This window comes from Oreochromis aureus, linkage group 2 (genome assembly GCF_013358895.1).
Source record: "Oreochromis aureus strain Israel breed Guangdong linkage group 2, ZZ_aureus, whole genome shotgun sequence".
Classification (NCBI taxonomy): Eukaryota; Metazoa; Chordata; class Actinopteri; order Cichliformes; family Cichlidae; genus Oreochromis; species Oreochromis aureus.
In genome coordinates this window covers 2,120,137-2,138,251 of record NC_052943.1, presented here as the reverse complement: position 1 = coordinate 2,138,251, position 18,115 = coordinate 2,120,137, and the positions used below count along the sequence as shown (strand labels likewise).

Genomic DNA, 18,115 nt, shown 5'->3' with positions numbered 1-18,115 from the left:
CGGAAGTTTGAAACTTATGTAATGTCACGATTGGCTGGTCAGGTGTGCGCGAGGTGAGGAGCGAGAAACCGTGGGAACAGGTGCGAAGTAAGCGACAGCAGCTCAACGTAGTCAATTAATTACGACTGAACGAAACAGTAGTGCGTTTGTTAGCTTTGATACAGTATGCTACAAAAGTGTGCTAATAGAGGGAGAACTGCGCATCCCAGCTGGCATTAAGAAGAAGATCAAAGCGAGCTCCGTTTAGAAATCTGGTAAGTTCATTATATTCAAGCGAAAACGCGCGTACAGGTGGCGCGTGACAGAAAACAACGCTAACCTTGTTAATATGATAAATTTTTATGATGTGATAAATGCTGTGCACGCTTTAATAGTCCTATTGTTGTGTGTGTGTGTGTGTGTGTGTGTGTGTGGAGCTGTTTCCATTGCGACTTTAACCTCCTAAGACCCGAACTCTTCCACAGCATGCATTTTTAATTTCACTTTGATATTTAGGCATATTGGGGCCCAATGAATGTAAAAACAAAGAATTACCAGATTTTTATTTATTTTTTTTTACCTTATTTTTGTTTTTAAGAAAAATAAGAGCCACATATGAGGATATTCGTTTAAAATTTTGATAGAACAGTAGCAGTATAATGTCCTCCTAAGTGGATATCAGGCCCATGTAGAGCAAAATTGAGTATTTTGGTCTAAATAACCCAAAATGTGATGTCCACATATGTGGACGGCAGGTCCTAGGAGGTTAAGTCCACTCAGCGCTGTCACACAAATGTGTCTCCGGGCACCGCTGCTAAAGGGAGGCGGGGCATGAACAAGCTGCTGGAGGTTGTGTTTTAAAAGCTGGCAAAGTGCAGCAACACTACACTTTAATCGTTATTGTGTTAGTGTATTTGTGTGTGTGTGTTGTAGAAGCGTGTTTTAAATCTTCGGCAGGTGGACGGAGAGCGGACCGTGGCTTCACCGGAGCCGCTGCAAGTTTTCAGGGGAAAGGTGACTTGGTTCCGATTGGCTGATATTCACGTGCCCTCCCTGCTTTGATTGGTTCCTTTGTATTAATCCCTCCTTATAGTAAAGACTGATACAGGTCCCATCACCACCTCCACCGTCTAACAGGCCGGATTTGCATAGGTAGATGCTCAGATGTGACAGGTGATGGAGGACTGGGAGCTAGAAAAAAGGCGGACAGAATAGAGTAAAAGAAAAGAGTAGGATGTCTAAGATAAGAAAAGATAAGATAACCTTAATTAGTCCCACATGTGGGAAATTTGTTTTGTTACAGCAGAAAGTGGACAGTGCAAAGTTAGATAGCAAAAATTAGAAAAACACTGGAATAGAATAAGAAATAGATACTGTACACAATAGAATAGAATAAAATAAAATAAATTACTATATACAATAGAACAATATAAACCTTCTAATTGAAACGTTCTACCAGTCAGAAGGTCAGTGGATTGATCCGTGGCAACCAGTGTCGGTCAAGTTAGTTGAAAAAGGTAATTAGTTACTAATTACTGATTACTTCTCAAAAAATGTAATCCTGTTACTTTAGTGATTACTTATTTTCAAAAGTAATTAGTTATTTAGTTACCTAGTTACTTTTCAAAAACATGATACACAACCTGAATAAGTAATAAAGCGATAGATCTTTCAGCCCAATTCTATTTTTCTCCATAATCCATCATCTAAAACTGAATCAAATGAAAATAGTATGCAGCAGTCTTTGACTGGAAGAAATTGTTTAACATTTAAACCTATTGTCTGGATATTCCAGCATATAAAATAAAATAATGTTAGTGTTCACTCTTTCAAATAGATGCAAGTAAAACACAGCAGAAAATAAATAAAATCACGGACTCAGCAGCACTGAGTCCTGTCGCTCTTAAATCTATTGTCAGCTGTTTAGCAGGAGTGGGGCGGGTGGAGGTTTGCCCACAGCGGTCATGTCAGTGGGGGGATCCGGAGGTTTCTCTGTGAACGTCACATTCCCGTGGCAGTAATTACTTTATTTGCAATAGTAATCCCTTACATTACTCGTTACTTAAAAAAAGTAATCGGATTACAGTAATGAGCAGGAAATGTAATCCTGTAATGAGCAGTAGTGATGTGTGTGTACTTGGTGACCGTCCACTGTTGTGTAGTTGACAGGATTTAAAGAAGGAAGTTGGTTTGGTCATGCTGACACAGAAAGCATGGAGCACAGAGGGAATATTGACCTCAGCCTAAAGGCTGCTGAGAACAATGTTCACATGATAAACACAACTGAGTAAACATTTAACAACCACAAGACAGAAAATAAATTCATGTATGGTCACACACACTTTTGCCCCAGAACATTGTGTCAGATAGTTTTTCCTTTGCTCAGCTGACCACATGTGGGTCATAGGTCACTGTGGCAACGGTGAAGGCAATCAGGCGTTGCTGAAACCTGTTGTCCTTTGCAGGAAGGCTGTAACTGTGTGAGAATGAGACAAATGAAAGAGACGCGCCATCAGACAATGAGTCCATATTGATGTTGTTTATTGATTTTGAAGATACTCTGCATTTAACTGCAATTAGAACAAGTTTAACTTTGCAACGTTTGGTTCCCCAGCCTCCACTATCAGATTAAATTACAGAAACATTCATTGATTGTTTGACTTTGAGTGCGTTAGACTGATCGTTTTTCAGGAGCCAGCCAATTAGAGCGCTCTCGTGGCCCCGCCTGACCTCTTAAAAGAGTGTGTGTTGCTGTTGTGTCAGCGGTGCATTGTGAAGGCAGAGCAGCAGTAAAAACTGCAGGATCCCTGCCACTGGATGCTCAGTGTCTCACCTGGCTGCTCTCTGTTACAGGTTAGTGGGTGAGAAACTTATTAAAACATGGAGAAACACACACGGGGATACGGAAATATTGTGTGTAGTGTGTCGTTCTTGCATTATCCTGTCATTATTAACTGTTGTTGTACAGTTAGCATTCATAGCAAAGCCTCTTCTTTTACAGGTTATTCCAGTTTAAGAGACTGGCTCATGTTATTGTCATGCATGTGTTGTGCTGGGAAATGAAACACTGAGTAGTATTAATGTAGGTGAAACAAGTGCTCTGCATTCAAAGGATGAGAAAGTAGACTAAAGGTTTCCTTGTAATGTGGAAGCGTCTTCACCTTACACTATAAAGCACCTTAGAGTGACTGTTGCTGTGATTTGATGCTATGTAAACTGAATTGAACTGAACTGAAGTGGTGGATGGTCTGCCAAAATAATAAAAAAGATTATTTAAAAATCCTTTTCTTTGATAATATTCTTACTTGCAATTTAAGTTTTGAAGTTGATTGAACTCTTTCTGCACATGTGCAGTGGAGGAAAGAAGGATTCGACCCCTTGTTGTTGTTAATTTTAACCACTTGCAAAGACGAGAGCACTCTATAATTTCAATGTTTTTTTTCCTTGTCTTAAAAGAGAAACAATAGCATTAACATTTAACGGTGATATTTTGTTATGCAGTTTATGCAGAGTAACAGAATGTGATTATATCTGAGCCAGTGACTGTGTGAGAGGGGACAGCTGATGTGGGAACCTGAACTCTTTAGGTACATTTCAACTCACGCTGTGCTTTAAGTACGATCGTTTTCTCACACTTCAGTTCAGTCTTGCAGATGCTGTTTTCTTTTTTCCTGCTAATGAGAATGCAGCAACTTTCATTTTTAGACCTAAGAGAGAGAAGAAGTCCAAATCGTGAGCCTGACTTGGTGTTGTTGTGATCAGCGCTGTCTGTGTTTTCTAGAGTCTAGACCAAAGGTCATCGTCTTCATCCGTTCTCACATGAAAATGTCACACTTTCTAATCTGTTTATTTTTCAACAGCTTTGCTGTCACAGTCACAGACAAAGCGAAGCGCCTTTTATTAGAGCTGATGTAAAAATTACACAACAAAGGGCAAGGCAAACAATACGAAACTAAACAATAACCTAAACTGGGCAAACTAGAATTAAACATGAAAACCCTGGACACGAGTAACACGAATACCTGGAACCTGAAACATGGAAAGCAGACGATTTGACCCTGAATTACAGAAAACTCACACAGTAAATACACAGAGGTGACGAGGGGAGTGGAAACACATGGAGAACACAGCTGACACGGATGAGCGTGATGCCACAAAGGAAGAAAAACTAAACACACTGAACAGGAAACGCAAGACTGTCAAAATAAAACAGGAAACGTAGAGAGACTAGGCTGGGACACGCGAGCCTGATACGAGGGTCGAGGGAGGGCAGACGAGAGAGAGAGAGAGAGAGGGACATAACTGAGACACACACAGGATGAAGGAGGCTTAACTGTGTTTTTGTTGTAATGCTGAGAACTCCTTCTCCAACTGTTAAACACCAACACTGGCACAGAATGGGACGATTACATCTGACGCCTGTGAGAGTCTGTTAAATATATGATATACGATCCAATTATAGTGTAACGTGAGTCACAGCTGTTATTACTGTACTGAAAAGCAGCAGTCTTTCATTTGGTCTCTGCTATTAACAGTCAAGACAGGCTGATGTTGCAGGCTTCTGATTTTCTTTGATTAACTGAATAACCTTAGCGTCACTTGTTTCTTATTAAGCCATCAGTTTTGTAATGAAGTAATAAAAAATAGAAATCAGTGCAAGATCTCAGAACCAGATGTGTAACCAAGCTTAATATCAGATTAATGAAAAAGAGAGAAAATGAGTCCTTCAGGCTCGTCCACACTAGCCAGGATAGATTTGAAAATGGCGTTTTCGTCTGAAAACGCTCCGCGTCCACACTATTGTTTTCAGTAGTTTTCACAGAGTTGTGCGTCCACATTGAAACGGCTGAAAACGCTTATGTTGTTGTACTGCGCATGCGTGAAACGCAAGACGATTCGACCTGCCTCATTTCTGTCTACCGTTTATTTAATTTTTGGCTCTTTGAAATGTCGCAGCAAAATGTTGACGAGAAGCACCGAGTTTTTGAAATGGACTAACAATGAGGTGGAGTTTTACAAAGTTGCAAAAGCGAGAGAGAATTAAAGAATTTGAGTAAAGCTATCTGGAGCATGTACAGACTGATATTAATCTTTAATAGGCCTGTCAAAATTCAGAGCAAACAAAAAAACCTGCCGTATAATGCCCTTCGCTATCTTTGTTTAATTGGTCACGTGACTGCATCATATGACTAACATGCGTCATCGTTTTCCAAAGTCTCCGTTTTCGCTGTCCACACTGCGACGCATAAGCACCGTCTTCAAATGTATGCGTTTTCGAGAGCTTTTTGAAAACGCTGCGTTTTCCTTCAGCAAAAACACCTACACACCCAAAACGGAGAGAAAACGATTAGTGTGGACGTAGCCTTAGTTACAGTATCAGTGTGACTTTCTTTGGCTAGCAATTTAATCTAGACTGCAATAATAAAACAGCCATTAAGTAGGTTACTTTGAAATCATGGCCAACTCGTTCCACATCCTTATCCTCATCAGGTTCAGCTATCTAACTAGGATGCCCTCTGGGTGTGGTTCTCCAGACATCTCCTACTGAGATGAGGCTCCAGAGTAGACCCAGATGACGCTCCTAGCCTACCCCAGCTGACGTTCTTTTCATTTTACCCAGCATGTGTCAGGCCCCACGCACAGGACACACACTGGACCTTGTTTTTTACTTTGGGTTTAAATATTGATTTTATTTGTTCTGAGGACATTTTTATCTCTGATCATTGCTGTATTCTTTCTAACTTGTCTTTTCACGAGCCTCTGTCTCCTGTTCGCCGGACGGTTATTTCTTAAATTCCACCACAGCGGACAATTTCTCGGATGCTTTAATTTAAATCTATCCCCTCAAAACGATGTTGATTTCTTAACAGATCTATTTAATAACCATTGTCTTTCCATTTTGGATGAAATCTGACCGGTTAAAATGAGACTAGCTTCTAGCTTAAATGACAGTATTCGTTGCTTGAAACGTGATTGTCGTAAAGCAGAGTGCTTGTGGAGGAAAACTCACTTAAATGTTCTCCTTTACTTAAAGGATCTTTTAGCTTCTTTTAACAATGCAATGCTGCCTATTTTTCTCACCTGTTTGCAAAGAGCAGAGGTAATCCTGAGCTGTTATTTAACACCATTGCTGGTATTATTACTCCTGCTCCACCTGCTGCCCCTCTTTCTTCAAATGAAGACTGTAAAAATGTTCTTTTTTTTCTGGAAAAAATTAGTAATATAGGAAAAAATTTCCCCATCAGCATCTGCATTGGTCAGTTCCTCCTCCAGCCCGGCCTGTTATTTTAGAACGCTTTTTACCCGTTTCATTACCCGAGCTGGGAAAAGTAGTTAACTCAATGAAAGCCTCCTCCTGTTCACTCAAAATTTTACCTGCATCGTTATTCAAAAATGTCTTCCAGTCTATTGGTCCCTGTGAGCTCAGCTCACCATAATTAACACCTCACTGACGTCTGGTAAAGTCCAGGTTGTGGCTAAGCAGCTCACAGCAGTTTTGGACAAACACAATATTCTTGACAAATTTCAGTCTGGCTTTCGTAGAGCTTGTTTTACTGAAACAGCCCTTCTCAGAGTCTCCAGTGACATTTTGATGCAAAACGTTGCAGGAAAATGTTCTGTTCTGCTGACCATCGAATTCTGCTCGAAAGGCTGAAACACTGGGTCAGTGTATCTGGATCTGCCTTGGAGTGGTTCTCATATTTGTATGAATGATATTTTTCTGTGGCAGTTTCTAAGTACAGGTCATTATCCACTTCCCGCACCTATGGTGTGCCACAAGGTTCTGTATTGGGGCCTTTATATTTTCTAATATATCTACTTCCTGTCCAGCATATTTTTAGCCCCTTTGAGGACATTTGCTACCACTGCTACGCAGATGACATCCGGTTATACATTTCTTTTAAGCCCCAAGATGTTTCTAAGCTGCAGATTCTAAATGAGTGCTTAGAATCCATTAAAGGTTGGATGGCCGACAACTTCCTCCAACTTAACGAAGGAAAGACTGAAGTCATTGTATGTGCTCCTGACACACATGTACCTAAGATAATGAATGCTCTTGGTCCTCTCTCAACATTTGTGAAATCGTCTATCAGGAACCTAGGGGTAACCTTTGACCTCACTTGGATGTTCACGTCAAATCTCTGATTGGGTCCTGCTTCTGTTATTTAAGAAACATTTCTAAATTAATGTTTGGACTACTGTAATTCACTGTTTACATCTCTAAACAAAAACTCCCTGGAGCGTCTGCAGATTGTCCAAAAAGCTGCAGAAAGGCTTCTGACCAAAACATCTAAGTACTCTCATGTGACACCGTCACTAATACAGCTGCATTGGCTCCCCATCGAATTCAGAGTCCATTTTAAGATTCTGGTTCTGACCTTTAGAGCTCTTCATGGACAAGCACCTGCCTACATCATTGAACTTTTACAGCCCTATGTCCCTAGCAGGTCCCTGAGGTCATGTGATCAGGCCCCACTTGTCATTCAGCACACAAGGCTGAGAACTAAGGGAGACAGAACTTTGCCACTGTGGCCCCCAGACTGTGGAACTCTTTCCCACTGAACTTAAGATCTGTGGACTCAGGGGTCTCTTTTAAAAAAATAACTTAAAACATCTTTTTAGAATTGCATTTCGTTAACTTTTGTCTGTTTTTGTTTTATCTTTTATTTAGAAAGGTGCTATATAAATAAAATTTTGCTTACTTACTTTACTAAACTGTGGATAAAAAAGATTCAAAGAAGAGCAACAATAATGTGTCTTCTTTTGCTCTTTCTAGGTGAACTCCTGGCCTAAAACTCCCTCATATTACTTGCAACCACACCTCGGGGCATTCAGTCTAACTGCACCTGGACGAACAGAGCAGAGCAATAGTGTTGTTGAAGGCACCTCATCGCAAAATATCATGGAGGAGTTTATTCAGAAGCTGCCAGATCTGGATGTCAGCCGCTACATCAGAAACATGTCCACCCCTGTGTTAATCAGCATGGGGGCCGTCGCTGCAGCGACAACCTATTACCTGGCAACACGACCCAAGCACCTCCCACTGGTCTGTGACCTCCAGATGCAGTCAGTTGAGGTTCAGGTAAGTTTGGCCCCTGTCAGAGTCACAGGATAGTTATGCTGATTGATGATGTGACCCACAAATTACTTGCTGTCATTAATTCTCTAACAAGATTTTTCACACAGAAACGTTCCAGCTGCTGTAGTTATTGTTGCATTCATGATCTGCTTCATTGTCATTGTGAGGGTGGAGATTTGGCACGCCGATCAGTTCTACTGACCACTGACAGTCCCTTGACACATATCTATGATGATGCCACTACGTTGTATGAATTCTTCCTCAGAGGTGCCAGAGTGTCCAGTAAGTCAGCAGTAATACAGTTTAACCCCAAAGTGGTACTTTTACCGTATAAATCAAGCCCGCATTCAGATTCATCCTTAACTGCATTGGTGCAGTAGTGATGATGTGCTTAACATCTCATAGTAACTTTGACTTTGTTGAATACATACACTGTATATAAAAGATGGATATTTTAGCCTTAATACAATTTTATGACACATGTTATGTAAAAATTAACCTCCCATACGATCATTAAGGCAAACTTAGCTGTAGAGACTGCAACTGTTTTTTTTTACAGTTTTCATATTAAACATCTATGCTGCTGCTTTAAAGGTGAGCATTTAAAAATGGCACCCTTTGGGAAGTGACATGCTTTTGGAGCCAACCAGGTTTCCATTTTTGCAGAGGAACAGTCTGAAAAAGAAAGTAAGCCTCTACTTTCCTGGATGATTGAGAATGCATCAAGACATTTTTCTTGTAAAACAAAGGGGGGCCTGGCAAAAAAAGTTTGGGAACCACTGGCACAGCTGAATTTTCACATTTTACATAGAAGTCTATAAGAATCGATGGGGACTGACTCCTTTTTGAAGCCAAAGTCAAGTGTTCATTGCAGGGACTGCAGTCTTTGTGCTTCTGTGTCGGCTTAATTTTTCCACCCTGGAGGTTGCTGCTTTTGTCAACAATACCTCTGTACTCTTTCTTAATGCCCAAAGCCTGACACAATAGTCAACACTCCAGTTTACTGCTGTGCCAGCAGCCGAGCATGCAGGGTAGGAAGTGTAAACATCTGTATGTGTAATAGGGATATGTATGAAGACATCCTGGGAACACTTTTGAGTTTGTGACATTAGGTTGCTCTAACTTTCCACTGTAGTAACTCTTCTCTTTCACCGTCCAGATAACGGTCCCTGTGTCGGCTCCAGGAAGCCAAAACAGTCTTATGAATGGATTTCCTACAGAGAGGTAAGAGATACCAAGATTAGCTCACCTTGTATAAACATTGTGGCCTCCAGGGTAAAAGCTACAGTTTGCAGTCAGTATAAACAGTTGTTTACAAAGTAGTGGTCAAAAAGGTGACCTCGTCTTTTTTGGTCATGTTGTTTTGTGGTTGTACGTGGAGCCGATGACATTCACTCTGCAAGTGCATCATTTTATTCTGTACGCAAATCTGAAATTGTCACCTTGTAACTTTGGAGCTAAATGTGACCAAGTCAAAACCAAATCAAACTTTGATTTCTGAGGCTGAACAAGGTTCAGTTTATCTGTTCAGCATTGACAGGTGCTGTGTGTGTGTGTGTGTGTGTGTGTGTGTTAGGTAATTGAGCAAGCAGAGAATCTGGGTTCTGCATTTCTTCACAAAGGAAACAGCAAGACCGCCGACTCTCACATCGGCATTTTCTCTCAGAACAGACCAGAGGTACATAATCGCACGCTTTCAAGGTTTTAGTCTTTACTTTAACAAGCATCAGCTCTGTGATCTCACAGTCTAATGACTTCAACACGAACCTGGTTGAATGTGCAGGCTTTTGATGACGGAGTCATTGATGAACTTAATCTTGTAATGTTTGTGTGTGTAGTGGACCATCAGTGAGCTGGCGTGTTACACCTATTCTCTGGTGTCAGTCCCTCTATATGACACGCTGGGAGCGGAGGCCATCGGCTATATTATAGACAAAGGTAAACAACAGTGACTTGGATACATGGCAGAGGTTTCTCTGAAGACGTTCAGCTGATGACTTGCTATTTGTTTTTGCAGCTTCTATCTCAACTATAGTGTGCGATGTGACGGATAAAGTCAATCTAGTGCTGGACTGCATTAACAACACGAAACACAGTGTGAGAACCATTGTTCTAATGGAGAGCCCGAACACCAGCCTGATCGAGCGGGGACAGCAGGCTGGAATCCACATCCTCAGCCTGCGGGAGATGATGGTCAGTAGGCTTTTTCTTATTTTATTAATTATCATTATTATTTTAATTTATTGTCATTTCTTTGTCTTTTGTGTATGTTTTTGTTTCATTCTTCTGCTTTTACCTTTAAATAAACTTTATTCTTTCCCCTCAACAGCTTCTGCTTTGTTTTCTCCTTCCTTATTCCTATTTATGTACAGTGCTGTAAAAGTACTCGCTTCCTTCCTGATTTTTGTATTTTTTGTATATTTCTCACAATTCCAAATCTTTCAGATCATTAAACAAATTTGAATATTAGACAAAGGCAAGAGTAAATACAAAATGCAGTTTTTAAATAATGACTTCATTTATTAAGGGGAAAAAAACCCCTTTCCAACCTCGCAGAGGTCTGCTGTTAATTAAAGGGGACGCTCCCCACCTTTCAATCCATGTCAAGCGAGTGGTTCGCTTGGACAGATGTGAGCACAGTCATCGCACTCGGGTGCAGACCAGAACTACCACAATGGGACTCTTTGGAGGAGGTGGTCTTGGTGCGAGTCCAAATGAACTCCAGAGTGATTCACTTAAATGTGATCTGACCCAAATACCATGTGTATACTGAGCTAAACGCCTCTGTGTCTCGGTGTGACAGTGGGAGGTGTAAATACACAATGCAGTCTTTTAAAATATAACTTCATTTATTCAAAGAAAAAAAGCTACCCAGACCAGTGTGAAGTTATTGATCGCCCCTTAGATGCCATTAACCAAATTGTCTGGAAAGTTGAGTTTAATTTTACTTGATTACTGCCAAACCTTCTGACTGAAATCACTGAAATGCTAAACCTGTCTAACAAAGTGAAGTAGGTTAAAAGAAAGAAAGTTTAAAAGACAAAAAGCTCTGTCCTTGACATCTATCAGTCTCAGAGTTGTTACAAATGCAGTTCTAAGGCTTCGAGCCACAAATGGATCAAACTTGAAGCAGAAGTGAATCGTCCCAGGATTGGGCAGATAATCAGATTTACTCCAAGAGTGCATCAATGACACATCGAGGAGGTAACGGAAAAATAAAAGAACATCTAAAGAACTGCAGGCCTCACTTGTCTCAGTAAGGTCAAAGTTCATGATTCAACAATAAGAAAAGAGATGGCATCATGGGAGAGTTACAAGGAGAAAATCACTGCTGACCAAAAAGAACAGACTCGTCTCAGATTCGCCAAAAAAACATCTTGAGATGTTTTTTTCCCAAGAGTCTTGATCATCCCCAAGACTTTTGGGAAAATACTCTGTGGACTAACGCAAAGAAGAGTGGGCTAAAATTCCTCCACATCAATACGTAAGATGCACTGTCAGTTATCACAAATACTTGGTTCTTGGTGCTCAGGGTGGCACCACCAGTTAACAGCTTTGAGGGAGTTACTTTCACACACAGAGCCAAGCTGGCTGTGATAGCTTTTCATCTTTACTAAATGAAATGTCATCTTTAAAGTTGCATTTTTTTATTTACTTTGATTATCTTTGTCTAAAATTCAAATTTGTCTAGTAATCTGAAACAATTCAGTGTGACAGATGTGCAAAAAGCTAATAAACCAGGAAGCAGGCAAATACTACAAGTTTTGCTGTCCTCGCGTCTTTGTGTTTATTTGGCCTGTTTTCACTTTCGTTTGTTTCTTAGATGGTTACTTCTTCTTCCTACTTTTCCTGTTGTGTTGTCTCAGTTGTCATCATTTCCTTTTATCTCTGTATTCTCTGATCTGTTGGTTAACCTGCTTTTCTTGTTGAACAGGCCATAGGGAAGGCCAACCACCAGGAACCACTGGTATGTAAACACAGGCCTGTTAGACTGCCTCTAAATATCGAGGATGCTGTCTGATCCTTTTTTACCTCCATCTCTTCAGCCCCCTCAGCCTAAGGACATGGCAGTCATCTGCTTTACCAGTGGAACAACAGGTGACACATCCACACACTCACAGTGACCTGCAGCCACTCTGATTTGCATTAGCTAAAAGATTTGTCATGTCTTCTGTATGCACTTTCAGGAAAACCAAAGGGAGCTATGTTGACACATGGGAATATCGTCTCCAACTGCTCAGCTGTTGTCAAAGTTACAGGGGTGAGGTGCTGATGTAATCACAGACCATCTCTGATTCTGTGATGGGAAAGCTATCAAAGCTATTTGCTCGTCGCACATCTCTTTGAAGTTCGGCGTTTGAGAACTCCTGGTGACCCTCTGACGTAGTCAGACTCATTGTGAGCCACATACAGCCCACTTTGATCTTGAGTGGGCTGGACCTGTGAAATGCTCCTTTCAGTTAATATAAAGTAGTAACTCCACACTTAATCCCTGAGATACGTTAATGTTAAATGTAAAAAGCACACCTCAGATTTACTGCGTAACAAGAAAAGGTTTTTTCTAGTAAATGAAAGTAATCTGTTGCCATGACTCTTAGGGCTTAAATTGTAAATAAATAAATGTGCAAAATTACGGAAAACATTCCATAATTACTACAGACTAAAGTTTCTATAGTAGTTAAAGAAAACATTTGTTTGTCTGTTACTTTGGTGTTATATGAATTGTCAGTAGGAAAAACTGTAAAACTTGTGAAAATATAATTAAAAGTGTAAAATGTATGTCCAAAGATTGCAGTCTTTGTTGGACCAATTTGGCCCCCGGGCCTTATGTTTGACTCCCCAGCTCTAACGTATCATATGTCAGTCTCTTTGGTAGTTTCCTCAGGCTACGTCCACACTAGCCTGGATAAATTTGAAAACGACGTATACGTCTGAAAACGCTCCGCGCCCACACTATCGTTTTTAGTCGTTTGAAACGGCCGAAAACGTTTAGGTTCCAGTCCTGCGCATGCGTGAAACACAAGACGATTCGACCTGCTTCATTTCTGTCTGCCGTTTATTTATTTACTTTCCGGCTCGTTGAAACGTCGCAGCAAAATGTCGAGGAAAAGCACCGAGTTTTTGAAATGGACTAACAATGAGGTGGAGTTGTTGCTGCGAGTAACACAAAAGTACAAAGTTGCAAAAGCGAGTGAGAATTAAAGAATTTGAGTAAAGCTATCTGGAGCATGTACAGACTGATATTAATCTTTAACAGGGCTGTCAAAGTTCAGAGCAAACAAAACAACTGCTGTGTAATGCCCTTTGTAATCATGTTTAATTGGTCACATGACTGCATCACATGACTAAAATCTGTCATCGTTTTCGAAAAGGCTCCGGGTTCGCTGTCCTTACTGCGACACGAAAACGGCGTTTTTAAATGTATCCGCTTTGGAGAGCGTTTTCAAAACACTCCGTTTGACCGAATACTCCGTCTCAGTGTGGACGGGAGGCCAAAACGGGGAAAAACATGCGTTTTCAAACGAAAACGTATTAGTGTGGACATGGCCGCAGTTGCTTGCCTGGAAGTTGAGACTTTATTGTGGGTACTGACCACTTTTCATCACCAGGCGTTTGTTCACCCGTAGACACTCAAAGTCGCCAAATAGCCTTCATTTTTAGGCTGTCCTGTCCCCATATCACCGCACATTGCTTCCAGTGTCTATGCAGCTACAGGAATTGAGAAGGAAAGGAAAAATGCTGAAGGGAAGACAAAGAAAACGCAGCTCACTGGGGCCTTTAATGGTCTCGTCCCTCTTCTCTCCAGTCGTACGTTCAGTGCTTCAGAAGAAGCGTGCTGTCTTTTCTGCATCTGTCCTGCATGCTGGGGAGGGCGGTTGGATTACGCATGTTAATGCTTTCCCTCTCTGTCTATGTGCATGTGTGTTTGTCTTTGTGTTGATTGCTTGCTGTGTGTGTTTGTTTTAGACCACCTGTCCAGTGCTTCCCAGTGATATCCATTTCTCCTATCTGCCCCTGGCCCACATGTTTGAGAGGGTCGTGCAGGTATGTTCCACCTGTCAGTAAAAATCAATGAAGATTCCCCCCGGCCTGCTGTGTCAGGCTCTTTTTAATTTCCTTTCCCTGTTTGGTAGGGAGTCATGTTGATGCATGGAGCCAGGATTGGTTATTTCCAGGGAGATATTCGTCGACTGTCAGATGACATGAAGGCACTGAAGCCTACTGTGTTCCCCGTGGTTCCACGACTCTTAAACAGAATGTATGATAAGGTGTGAAGAAGTGTAAGCTTTCTGCTCATTTGTGTGCTATGATATCTTATAAATATCTATGATATTTATAAGATACAGTTTTGCATAAATGCAGTGCTGATCGTAAGCTTTACTGTTGTTGTTCTGTTTACTTCTGGTAATTCTTCTTGTGTAGGTCTTCGGTCTGGCCAACTCACCCTGGAAGTGCTGGCTGCTGGAATTTGCCTTCAAGAGGAAGCATTCAGAGATCATGAAAGGCATCATTAGGAAAGACAGTATATGGGATAAGCTCATCTTCAACAGGGTCCAGGTATTCAGAGCCAGCACTGCTTTTATTTTATTACAATTTTGTCAGCTGCTCTAATGGCACTTGGTAGTTAAGTGCTAATTGTCCATGAATATATACAGTTTATTATTTTAAATAACAGTGGACAAATAAAAAAACCTGAAATACCAACCTACTCTTCACATGGTCATCCACATTATTGATCCCTTTTTTTCAAACACACATTATTTGTTCTTAAATATGATTCTCTGGAGGTTTTGACATAATTTGGTCTTTTAACCTTTCTACACTGCTAAACATTAAAACTGGAGTTCCAACATTTGCCAATGTTGAGGCAAATTACAGATAACTTTGTAAACCTGAATATTTATCACATTTAAAATGCTGTCACACTAATTTATACTGATTTCTCAAGTTACGGGGGAAGGATCCAGGCATTATGTAGTATCAGAGCACTAACTTTGGGATCAGAGCACTTCTTTGGGATGCAGTTGAGCCATCTGTGAAGTAAATAAGGTGATGTGCTGCCCTCTGCAGGCCAGTCTTGGTGGCTGCGTGCGTCTCATGACAACAGGAGCTGCTCCCATATCTCCAGTTGTTCTCACCTTCCTCAGAGCTGCACTAGGCTGTCAGGTAACACACACACACACACACACACACACACAAACGCTGAATTTAACCCTTGTTCTACTGTTGTCCTGTCTTGTTTTACTACATCTTTCATTGTATGTGACATCACGGTAATGTAATCTGGAATCTCCAAAAGTTGATTCTGTTCATCTGAACGTAGCGTTTTCAGTGGGAGAAACGTTTCGTCGCTCATCCAAGTGACGTCTTCAGTCTCAGCTGACTGCAGGTTTCCCCAATCTTATAAACAGTACATTTGCATAATGACTGAAACCAGCCCACTGAAGGAACAATGGGCTGTGAGGTCAGTGCCTTGATCGTAAATATGCAAATTCTCATGACCATTGATCAACAACCACTGACCAAAGGCCATGAGTACCATTCACAGAGAGTTGGGGAATGGCTCACGTCCAGATGAACAGAATCAACTTTTGGGGATTTACTTACCTGGATAATTGAGCATCCATCAAGACGTAACCTGGAATGATCCACTAAACCCTCCTTTTGTCATTTTCCATGTTGGATAATTCTGTTGTTGTTATCACTAAAGATTGTAATAATAATAATAATTGTGGTTTATGCTCCGTCTCAGCTCTATGAAGGCTATGGACAAACCGAGTGCACTGCAGGTTGCACAGTAACCATGCCTGGAGATTGGACTGCAGGTAGCAGCACATAATGAACCTGCAGAACTCAACCAACCCTACTTAACTGAGTATATTTTTTGCAGTTTATAACAAACAGACATGTAAAAGTGATAAAATGATTACTGATCTGAAGATGATTGACTTCATCTCAACAGGTCACGTTGGAGCTCCTCTGCCCTGTAACACAGTTAAACTGGTGGATGTACCCGAGATGAACTACCTGGCTGAAAATGGAGAGGGAGAGGTAAAACTGAAAAACTGACATCAGCACATATGGCTTACCTAATATTCATAGTTGTGTCAGTCAGTCACACTAGTCACATGTGGTTATGTGTTCCAGGTGTGTGTGAAGGGCGCCAACGTATTCCAAGGCTATCTAAATGACCCAGAGAGAACAGCAGAGACCATCGATGCAGATGGGTGGGTCCACACGGGAGACATTGGGAAGTGGCTTCCGGTGGGTTCTTCATCTGTTCATTACACTAAGCTCATTACATATGTGGTCTGTGGCCACACCTGGATTCAGTGTGTGCACGTGTTTGTTTACAGAATGGCACCCTGAAGATTGTGGACAGAAAGAAGCACATCTTTAAGCTGGCACAGGGCGAGTACATTGCTCCTGAGAAGATAGAGAACATCTACATGAGGAGTGACGCGGTGGCGCAGGTCTTTGTGCATGGAGACAGTCTGCAGGTATGTTCTCTCTTCAAAACTGTATGTTTCTCTAGAACAAAGTCCACTTTGACTGAGATAAATTTACATGTTGTTTACCTCCAGGCATGTCTGGTAGCAGTGGTGGTTCCTGACCCTGACTTCCTGTCTGACTGGACCAAGAGGACGCTGGGATTGCAGGGCAGCTACCTGGAACTGTGTGGCAGAGCGGTAATGGATTCAGAAAGCTTACATGTTGCACAAAAGTCTTGAGCCACCCCTCATTTTTTATATCATTGCTGCAGGTGAATAGGTATTGAAATATGTGCAAATATAAACTGATAAAGAGTTTATAAGGCAAAAGTTTTATGGCTAATTATTATGTGTACACACAACACTGGTTCATCTGTTGTTTTAGGTTTCTTTTTATGGTTGAATGACTCATAGGTCAGTGTTCAGCAGCTTAACGATTAAGTAATAAATTGAGTATTTTTTCATTTTCCTGTATTTAGGAAGTTAAAGCAGCCATCTTGGAAGACATGCTGAGGCTGGGCAAGGCAGGAGGCCTCAAGTCCTTTGAGCAGGTACAGCACTCAGTCGTAGTTGAAGTTTTTCTGTATACTTTGAATTGTTTTTCCATCAAACATTAGAAGTAATATTATTATTGTCACTAACACCACCTGGCCACATGTCTATTCTTTAGGTAAAAGCCATCTGCATTCACACCGAGCTGTTCTCCATCGAGAACGACCTGCTCACTCCAACAATGAAGGCCAAGAGGAACGAACTGCGCCAGTACTTCAGATCCCAGATCGACGAGTTATATGCCGGGATCAAAATGTAGAAGGACAAGTGGAGAGCAGGAGGGAAGAATAGGCGGCAGCTCCTCTAATGGTTCTTTAAGATTCAATTAAAAGGGGAAAAATTAAGAGAGGTACAAGCTGAAGCACACAACGGAAAGCAAATGAATGAGACCCTCTGAGGCCATCATCACAGGCCTGTACTACAAAGCAGGTTATCTTTTTATTACCTGGCTTAATTAAAAGTAACAACCGCTATCGCGCACACAATGGTGCTTATCAAATCAGTAATGTGACTTTATGGACATAGACAAATAAAAAGGACACTACAGTACAAACCCCGAGGACTCGCTTTAGTTCTCATGGCCAAACAACATGAATGTCGTGCTCAACAGACACAAAATGACTACAGGATCTGTGGTATGCAATACAAAAAGTCTATTTTAACTGTTGATGGAACTGAATGGTCTTTGATACATATTAATGATGATGATGCTGATAAGGTGTTGAGTCTGAAGAAGGTTTTTTTGTTTGTTCTTCACCTTTTATCACAAATCTCAGGACTGCAAAAAGCAAACACACAATGTGCAGTTTTGTTCTCCATCAGCCTCACACAGAATGTTTCACTGGCATTGATGAGACAGTTTGATGTCATAATTTTGTTTTAGTGTTGAATTTTTAACAGCAATATTGTTTCACTTGGTTCCTTCATTGTCTCCGTGAATTCATTTAGTTGCAGTCAAGACTTGACTAGTGGGATCAGCAGATGAAACAATCCAATGAAGTTGCTAAGGAAC

General features: G+C 41.1%; 1 protein-coding gene across 3 annotated transcripts; it reads left to right on the top strand.

The window, feature by feature from the left end:
• Positions 1-31: 31 nt before the first annotated feature.
• LOC116333952 (long-chain-fatty-acid--CoA ligase 1-like) lies at positions 32-18,023 on the top strand. 3 transcript variants are annotated; one of them, XM_039615142.1, is made up of 21 exons: positions 32-254; positions 7,757-8,062; positions 8,227-8,341; positions 9,219-9,283; positions 9,636-9,737; positions 9,898-9,997; positions 10,077-10,252; positions 11,994-12,026; positions 12,106-12,157; positions 12,247-12,320; positions 14,027-14,104; positions 14,194-14,328; positions 14,483-14,617; positions 15,131-15,226; positions 15,813-15,885; positions 16,023-16,111; positions 16,208-16,324; positions 16,417-16,560; positions 16,645-16,749; positions 17,031-17,102; positions 17,222-18,023. In XM_039615142.1, the coding sequence occupies exons 2-21, from the start codon at positions 7,883-7,885 to the stop codon at positions 17,360-17,362; spliced, it is 2,082 nt and encodes a 693-aa protein (XP_039471076.1). In that variant the 5' UTR covers positions 32-254; positions 7,757-7,882; the 3' UTR covers positions 17,363-18,023. The 3 variants fall into 3 exon arrangements, with proteins under 3 accessions (XP_039471076.1, XP_039471084.1, XP_031613105.1); XM_031757245.2 differs by lacking the exon at positions 32-254 and adding an exon at positions 2,694-2,832; XM_039615150.1 differs by lacking the exons at positions 32-254; positions 17,222-18,023 and adding an exon at positions 2,693-2,832 and having other exon boundaries at positions 16,645-16,823.
• Positions 18,024-18,115: the final 92 nt, after the last annotated feature.

Excerpts from the sequence above, each read along its gene's own strand:
- LOC116333952 (XM_031757245.2), top strand. The coding sequence starts at position 2,797 with ATGCTCAGTGTCTCACCTGGCTGCTCTCTGTTACAG. Across the intron at positions 16,325-16,416 it reads ACATTGGGAAGTGGCTTCCG|AATGGCACCCTGAAGATTGT; the intron begins GTGGGTTCTTCA and ends GTTTGTTTACAG. Across the intron at positions 16,561-16,644 it reads TGCATGGAGACAGTCTGCAG|GCATGTCTGGTAGCAGTGGT; the intron begins GTATGTTCTCTC and ends GTTTACCTCCAG.